General features: G+C 43.8%; 1 protein-coding gene across 1 annotated transcript; it reads right to left on the minus strand.

The window, feature by feature from the left end:
• Positions 1–54: 54 nt before the first annotated feature.
• On the minus strand, positions 55–8030 carry LOC147796345 (uncharacterized). The gene is made up of 2 exons (XM_087148278.1): positions 3532–8030; positions 55–2894 (listed from the first exon to the last, which is right to left on the minus strand). The coding sequence occupies exon 1, from the start codon at positions 8007–8009 to the stop codon at positions 6864–6866; it is 1146 nt and encodes a 381-aa protein (XP_087004404.1). The 5' UTR covers positions 8010–8030; the 3' UTR covers positions 55–2894; positions 3532–6863.
• Between the last annotated feature and the right edge of the window lie 1189 nt (positions 8031–9219).

Raw genomic sequence — 9219 nt, forward strand, 5'->3', positions numbered from 1 at the left:
AGGTCAGAGGGCACAGCACATTTGCATGTATTTAAATAACAAAACTTCAATATGTTAAAAGCCAGAGAATACAGAAAATATTCAGACCTTACACGTATTTCAGTATATTTACAAACCTTTATATATTTACACTTCCAAATGTTCAGTTTTATATACGTGTCACTAAAAATTCAACTGTTTTGGTTCGAACTTGAACACACAACTTTGAGAAAGATTCTACTTGGACCGAAACGTCAGATCCTTTGAATTTTTCAATTTAGAGAATTTTTCACAGTTTTCAGTATCTTGCTGTAAACATTAAAATTCGTCAGCTTTTCTGGATAAATGGTGGTGCTACTGCTGTGATGTAAATCAGGGAATACAGGCATTGTTCAGTTCTTTTTTTCCTCTTTCCATTACCATTGTGGCAGTGTTCAGTTTTTTTTTTCCTCTTTCCATTACCGCCGTGCCATTAAGGCAGTGTTCAGTTCTTTTTTTCCTCTTTCCATTTCCACTGTGCCATTAAGGCAGCGTTCAGTTCTTTTTTTTCCTCTTTCCATTTCCACTGTGCCATTAAGGCAGCGTTCAGTTCTTTTTTTCCTCTTTCCATTAACATTGTGCCATTAAGGCAGCGTTCAGTTCTTTTTTCCTCTTTCCATTACCACTGTGCCATTAAGGCAGCGTTCAGTTCTTTTTTCCTCTTTCCATTACCATTGTGCCATTAAGGCAGTGTTCGGTTCTTTTTTTCCTCTTCCCATTACCACTGTGCCATTAAGGCAGTGTTCGGTTCTTTTTTTTCCTCTTTCCATTGCCACTGTGCCATTAAGGCAGTGTTCAGTTCTTTTTTTCCTCTTTCCATTGCCATTGTGCCATTAAGGCAGCGTTCAGTTCTTTTTTTTCCTCTTTCCATCACCATTGTGCCATTAAGGCAGTGTTCAGTTCTTTTTTTCCTCTTTCCATTACCATTGTGTCATTAAGGCAGCATTCCATTCTTTTTTCCTCTTTCCATTACCGCTGTGCCATTAAGGCAGTGTTCAGTTCTTTTTTTCCTCTTTCCATTACCATTGTGTCATTAAGGCAGCATTCCATTCTTTTTTCCTCTTTCCATCACCATTGTGCCATTAAGGCAGTGTTCAGTTCTTTTTTCCTCTTTCCATTACCACTGTGCCATTAAGGTAGTGTTCAGTTCTTTTTTCCTCTTTCCATTACCACTGTGCCATTAAGGCAGCGTTCAGTTCTTTTTTTTCCTCTTTCCATTACCACTGTACGATTAAGGCAGTGTTCAGTTCTTTTTTCCTCTTTCCATTGCCATTGTGCTATTAAGACAATGTTTAGTTCTTTTTTCCCCCTTTAATCTTTCCATTACCATTGGGTGATGCAGTAGGCTTTGTGGAATAGCGCCCTCTATGGTTGGTCAGCATTTTACAGTAGAGCCTCAGATGCAGCTGATACTACGGAAAGCCCTCCTGCCAGGATTGCGAGGAGAAACCAATCAATGTCATCAAGTTCTGTCAGTTTTATTCCAGTGTTAACCCTGAGGTTGACGGGTCATTTTGTACCATCTCAGAGCCAAGATCTTGGCTGTCCCAAGCCTGATTTTGTTAACAGTCAGCGTGCATGTAAAACACTCCTTATCAGTACAGATTTGTAGTTTCAAATCAATCTGACATACAACTTATAGTTGATACGGTCACTTGAAGTTGAAGGTTACAAGTGTACCAGCCATTGTGTGCACTCAGCACAGCAGTTGAAAGTGCAGGTACCTTTTTTGGTTGACCTGTTCCAGGAAAGGGAGGGAGTCAGGTTGGCGTAGTGGTTCTTTCCTCGCCTTCTACCTTTGCGGCCGGGTTCAAATCCCGGCCCGGTCCACATATGGATCGGGTTTTAGGCCCCCTACCTGATTTTGTGGGTTTTACTCAGAATATTCCTCTCAGGTTTTCTTCCAACCTCTAAAACTGTAACTGCTTCTCACTGTCTCCTCTCTACAGGTTTCTTCAGGCTTGCGAGCTACAGTGCCTAGGGCGCTTTTGAGGAATCCTTGGTGTCATTACCAGAAATCTATGATAATAATAATATTAATACAAATTCCTATTACCCGAAAATGGGTCACTCTATTCGGAAATATAATAATATTTCCAAATAGGTCAAGTGACCCATTTTCGGGAATAAGAATAATAACTATAATAAGAAAGTGGGTGCTGCATGAGAATGGTATGTGTGATTTTCACAAAAATGCTGTCAAAGTGACTGTAAAAGCTGCTGTATGAAACTAAAGGTTTTGGCTCATAAAAACATGGAAAAGTATGGCTGGCCATGTGGTTAGGGTCTATAGTTTCCAATCATAGGGTTGGTGGTTCGAATCCAGCTGCTGGCAGTCTGTTGTGGCCCTTGGCAAGCCACTTCACCCCTGCTTGCCTCTCTCCACCCAGGAGTATAAATGGGTACCAGCATTAGCTGGGATGCAACTGGTGATGGAGTGGCATCCCATCCAGGGGGGAAAAGAAATATTCTCAGTCATTTCAAGCAAAGGAAACTGCAATAAACACCAGCCTGATGAGCCAAATTGGCTCAGACCAGACTTGCTTTTCTTTCAGGAAAAAGGGGTGCTTGTAACGAGAAAGATACATGTATGTGCAATTTTCACAGAACTGGTGTCAAAAGACCACAAAAGAGATACTGAAAACTCCTTCAAGGCTCGACCAGTTTGTTTGGCTGCTGTTACATCTGCTGGGGTTAGGGTTAAGGTCAGTACATGTAAACTATTTGCAAAGTGATACATGCAGTTTTCACAATTTTTAAAACTCTTCTTCTAAAGGTTGTAGACCGTGCTGGCCCTCTTTGATTCCACAATCTGACCGTCTTGCTAGGACGTTCATCACTATTCCAAGAGCAGATATGGCAATAAGGGGCTTGATCTGTGAAATTAAAATAGTCACAAAAGAATTTAACTAATTCACCCATTTGTAATTTTAAAAAATCTTTTTACAAGATAAATATTCATTTTCATATTGTTATTTTTAAAGAGCTGCAAAATACTGTTCAAAGATTCAAAATCGTGGCTTTCATCAGTAAATTTTGGGGGAAATTATATCTCAAGACAGATTTACCATGTAAAATTGTCATCATGTCTACAAAGAGTAAAACACCCGGCACTGTACAGTCTCTTTAGTTAATTTAGTTCTCTAAGGCAACAGAAATTAACACAGAACCATACATTTTTTTGATGGCTGTACCGAGTGGCAACTTCAACTTTATTTTAAATAAGTAAAGATTTTCATCAGCCGAACAGTTACGTTATTCAATTTATGCCTTATCTTCCTGATCCTGTGGGGGAGGGGAAAGGTTATCTCCCCCTCCCCATGCAGCCCCCCTCCCCCCTTTAAAAAATTTCTTCCCCTCTTTTTTCCCTTTCATGGGTGGATGCTGAAGCCACCACAGCTGCCTAATTGTGATTAAAGCAGAAGGGTTAGCAGGTGTCAATTACATGTATGTGTGCATGAGCATGATGTCAAATCCAGACTTGCATGTCTCCATCGTCCAGTCATCTCTTACCTGATTGCCAGCTGCCAGGTGTGTATGCAGGTGTGGGGTCCAGCATCAAACTGTGCCAATGCAATGCAGGCCTAAGGGTGCATTCGATCACAAGGCAGACCTGGAAAAAAATAGCAAGCTATCACAATAAGAGAAACTCAAACTGAACAATCTTCAATAGCAAAGTTGCAGGGAACTGAATCAATAGGGACTCACACACCAATTCTACATGTTAAGTATTGAAACCAAAAAAAAAATCAACCCTTAAAAGTAATGACCAAACTGAAAAATTGAATAAGACTTGAAACCATGAACTAAAGTTTAACCAAAAAAAGAGCTGGAGGGGGGCTGTGGAATCACAGATCCGCCAAAACTTTATACTTCTCCACTGCCGTGCTCAATGTACATGTACAGTGTGTGCAGTCTTGAACTTCAAATTTCCATCATTACAAAACAATGTTGGATTGAGCACACCTAATTTTTACAAAAAGAAGCATGGGACGGCCAAGTCACAGTGCCAGCTGTGACAAGTCACATGGTCCAAAATAACCCCTTTTTTAGCATTCACCAGCACAGTGTGTCAAACAGAACCTATAAGAATACATGTATGTGTACACTAAGACTTCAATCGCTGACTCTAGCAGGCAGGACGCAAGCAGAAAACCACACTCCAGGTATGTGGAACAATTCATGACATGTACGTTAACTTGTCTCTGCGGATCAGCTTCACCAAGTATCACGGCCACACTACATTTATGTGGCCAAATTAAATGTAAGGAAGGGGAACTCTAAACTACAGTCATTTGCAAAAGTTTAAGACCACCTGAAATTTTATTGGTATTTCCGTCACTGGGCCTGCATTGCATTGTCTCATTGAATGGTGCATACCATCACTGTAGTAGTGCTACATGTACATGTACCTGTATGTACCCATTTGAATGAATGTTTTTGCAAAGGCAGGTCTTGTATATTTTTTCTGCAAGGCAGCATGGGTAAAAAAAAAAGTAATCAGAAAAACGGAGGCACACTAAAGACTGTTAACATTTAAAATCCTGGAAATGTAGTCAAATGGTTGTTTAACTAAGATACGAAGGTTACACACTGAAAATATACAGAAGTTGCATGATTAATTGGTTTTTCTTCAGGATGGCTTTTCTTTAGGTTGATGCATTTTGTATGAATGGTCCTAAACTTTTGCAATGACTGTGCTGGTATACTACTGTACATACTTTTACAGGCATGAAAGCCTCAAGGGGAGCTACTCTTATGTTAAAATAGATTCATTCAAACACATAATAAATGTTAGTTGAATGCACCTAATGTGGTGTGCAGTAATTAAAGTTCTCAGAGATCACCATAACTGCTGGTGTCTGGAGTTGTACATGTTCACTGCCAGTGAAGATCTTGAGAAAATCACAGTTGTAACAAAATTATGGTATCGAGATGACAAATAAATCACCAACAGGCATGATGCTCAGGAATTCGCCATTTGGGCAAATTGAACATGATACACTGCTGGGTGAATTAATCAAAAAGGCAACTGAGAAATACCTGTATGTGGCTAATACCATTCAAGGCCGGGGAGCAATGTTTAAGCCTTCCTCCACTTGTTTCTAGTTTAGGAGTATAGGGCCATGTATACCGAGGTATAGTCCACTAGGCTGGCCCCAATGAAATTGAGTCTCTAACATGCCACTCTTCAACATTTCCTTGACTTTCCTCATGCATCATTACCAAACCTCTTTGCTGAAAAACTTTGAATTCATTCAGTTACAGTAAAAAATAATATTATAACCTTTAAAATACATGCTACTGACCACCTCTGTGAACAATTTTGGTGTCATGACAATTAAAAACCTGAAATTCAACGACGACAGCATCCAGAAATTGGCATTAATTCAGCTGAGTGTTCCATATTTGTGGCACACTTGAACAAATCTCTGAAAATCCTACTGTGAAGAAGTGACAAGGTTCACTTGGAAAGGGAGGCGTGGCTCAAAGGGTAACACAACAAGTCTATGGCAGCAATTAAACTGATGAGCAGGATTGGTTTAATGAAGAAACTGTCTGTTTATTATACCCAGAGAATTAGAAACAGGGGGTAGTGACTTGCAATTGGCCAGGATACCGTAGCAATCTTGGGGAAACTGTGATTTGTGAACGGAATGGTGGAGCTGAAACCAGTGATGAAGTCTTGGAAATATATGGAACAGGAAACCATGGTGATTGGGGAATAAACAGAAATAAATACTAATAAATTCACCGGAATGCACGTACATGTGCCCACAAGTCAACAACATAATTGTACATGTAACGTTGCAACAATTGTCCCCAATTAAGGCTAAGGTTTGTACTCTAAACTCCTCTATTTTACACAATAACATAAGAATCACTACATGGTCTTATACTATAAACGCTAAAGAACATATGGCTGTACTCACAATTGTCAGTAACTCACAGTAATGGCAAATTTGGAGGTATTCTAATTGGAAATGTGCTTAGTAAACCTGACTTTGGAACGGAATGTACGGTGCGAGAATGAGCAAACTACTGAGGGTGGGCGCCCTACCAACTATTGCGTGGTCAGAAGACAGTGAAGGACTTTCTTACAGCCGCCCCCACATTTGGGTACTAAATGTGAAACCAAGAAAGTCTTAAGTTAGTGTTCAGTCTGTGGATGGTCCTCAGATGGGCAGTTGTCCTCGTCCTTGCATTCTGGCAGACGGATCAGGTGGGCGACTGGTCTGGCGTACACCTTGTCACGGACTCGGACCTTGGCCGCTCTCACACGTCCATCACTTCCAGGGTGTGTCTCGCATATCTTCCCTACTGGCCACTGAGCTCTAACCAGCTGGGGGTCGACGACCATGACGACGTCTCCACATGCAGGCCAGGTGTCTGTATTCAGTCTGCCACTTTTGCCGACTCTGTAGACTGGGAAGGTAGGATTTGATGAAGTGAGCCCAGAACTGGTCAGCAAGCACCTGACTATGGCACCATCGTCGTCGTCCCATGGATTCTTTGGAGGTGTAGACGACCTGTGGAAGGTTAGGATCTAGCCGCCCCATCAGAAGCATGTTTGGGGTCATCGGATCACCGTCAGCAGCATCTGAAGAGACGTAACCCAAGGGTTTTGAGTTGAGAATCCCCTCGACTTCAGCTAAGACGGTTCGGAGTACTGATTCTGTGACCGACTGGTCTCCCAAAGCAGCTCTGAGTCCAGCCTTAACCGACTTCGCCTCTATCTCCCAGGAGCCGCCGAAGTGCGGAGCATTTGGCGGGTTAAACTGGAATCGCACCTTTTGTTTGGAAAACTGTTGGCTTTGATCTGGAGCCATGGAAGCAAAGGCACTTCAGAGTTCTGCTTCTGCACCCTTGAAGTTGGTTCCGCAGTCAGACAGGATTTCATATGGTTTACCCCTTAGGGAGATGAAACGGCAAAAGGCCATCAGGAATGCATCTGTGTCTAAGCTCTCCAGCAAATCCAAGTGTATGGCACGTGTGGTCATGCACTTGAAGATGACTCCCCATCTCTTCTCTGTGTGTAGACCAATCTTAACCGTCATTGGCCCGAAGCAATCAATGCCCGTTGAGAAGAAGGCTGGCTTGAAGAGACGGAGACTGGAAGGGGGCAGGTCTGCCACCTTGGGAACTGCTGGTTTACCGCGCCACTTGCAGCAATCGTTGCACTGGCGCTGGTGCTGACGAATTGCCTCTCGTCCTCGCAGGATCCAGAATTTCTGCCATATTTCGGCAAGAACACGTTCAGCTCCAGGATGAAGGAGTTGCTGATCGTAGTCTTGGATAAGAAGCTTGGTGATATGATGCTTCGGGTCAAGAATGATTGGGTGCTTAATTTCGTGCGGGAGGTCCTTTGCCTGTCGCAATCGGCCTCCCACTCTGATCACTCCAGAGGTTTCATCATGCTGAGGGCTGAGCTGTGCTAACCTGCTCCCAGAAGACAACTGCTTGTTCTGCATCAGAGCATGGACTTCCTGTGGGAAGCAGTCTACTTGTACCTGAAACAAACGCTTGGTCTCTATGGCTTCTTCCCTCTCGACCAATGTTGAAGGAGATATGTCAGCAGTTGCCGCTGCGTCATGAAGCTCCTTGAAAGCCCGGATGAGGCCATTCCAACTGCGGTACTGTTCTGGGTTTGGCAACTGGGGCTCTTTCACGGTGATCGCTCCACAGAATGTTGTTCCCTTCAGTTCTACAGTGTCTTCCAGTTCATCGACCAAGGGGCTTACCGGCCAGCAATGAGGAGGTAAGGACAGAAAGGATGGACCATTTCTCCATCTTTGTTCATCAGAGAGTTCAGACACGGTCTTACCCCGAGTAATGTCATCAGCAGGGTTGTTGGCTGTGTCAACATAATGCCAATTCTCTGGATTGCTCAGGGACTGTATCTCAGCTACTGGTGTCCCGACAAACACCTTGTATCTGCAGGAGTCGGACCCTGCTACCCTGGAACGTGAGAGGATGAAACTGGTATCCATGGTATGGATGCTTCCTTTGTGACCTTCAGTGCGCAGGTAGGCAACTGAGCCATAGACTCTTTCTGAGGCATCACTGAAGATGTGGAATTCTCGGTTGGTCGTCTTGATGTCAACTTCAGGTGGTGTGTAACACCTTGGCAGTCGAAGCTTTGGTAGGTCAGCCAGTTCCTGTTCCCATATGTGCCATCTGGTGAGGATATATCTCCAGGCTCTATCGGGTCATCCCAGGTTCTCTTGACTTCCACAGATCCTGGACGATTTCGTCAGCTCTTGCAGTGAATGGTGCAAGGAAACCAACTGGATCATACTGGCTTGCCATGATTTTATAGACAGTTCTGAGGTTGAACATTTGGTAAGCAATGGGTCGGTGCTTGTAAACAAGGTCATCTGCATCGCACTGCAACTGCAGTCCAAGTGTGGCCTCGGGTGTGTCACTCTGACCAAAGACATGCCAAAGGTCAAATCCGTCAGATCTGGCAGCAGCTGGCAGATCTGCCACCACTGAGGGGATATTGCTTGCCCATTGGCGAATGTTGAAGCCACCTGTTGCAAGCAGTGTGCGTATCTTCATGACCAGTTCTTTAGCTGCTTTAGCTGAGGGCAGACTGTCCAGGCAGTTGTCTACGTAAAAGGATTGTTGGACAGCACATGCGACCTCTTAGTTGCCCTTCTGGTGGTCGAGTACATGCCTTTGCAGGGCAAATGAGGCGCAGCAGGCTTAGATGCTCTGTCCATGTTCCGCCAGATGAATCTCAAGAGGGGCTTGTCAGCTGGTAGGAGACTATCTGGTGGAACATTACTTGGATATCCCCAGATATTGCCACTGGGTGCTGCCTAAATCTGAGGAGGACTCCAAGGAGGGATGCTCCATATCTGGGTCCGGGTAGGAGATGGTTGTTCTGCATCTGTCCATCATGTTCGAGTGAGCAGTTGAACACCAAACGTGGCTTACCGCTGGTTTCAACAATGCGATGTGGAAAATACCACGACTCCTCAGTCTGCTGGGCTTCTGCATCACTAAGGACTCTCACGCAGCCTGCATCAAGTAGCTTCTGGATTTGCTCTTTGTGGATCCTAGCAAGGTCAGGCTGTTTCTGGAGTTGTCTCTCTGTTTGCTTCAGGTTTGGGAAAACTGCTTCTTTGCCAGCATGGAAGTGGGTTCCATCATTCCTGCGAAAGAGGGGTGTGGCATAGCGCAGAACTCCTACTT

This window comes from Acanthaster planci, linkage group LG17 (assembly GCF_054643075.1).
Source record: "Acanthaster planci isolate LZ-2023a linkage group LG17, COTS_SCS, whole genome shotgun sequence".
Classification (NCBI taxonomy): domain Eukaryota; kingdom Metazoa; phylum Echinodermata; class Asteroidea; order Valvatida; family Acanthasteridae; genus Acanthaster; species Acanthaster planci.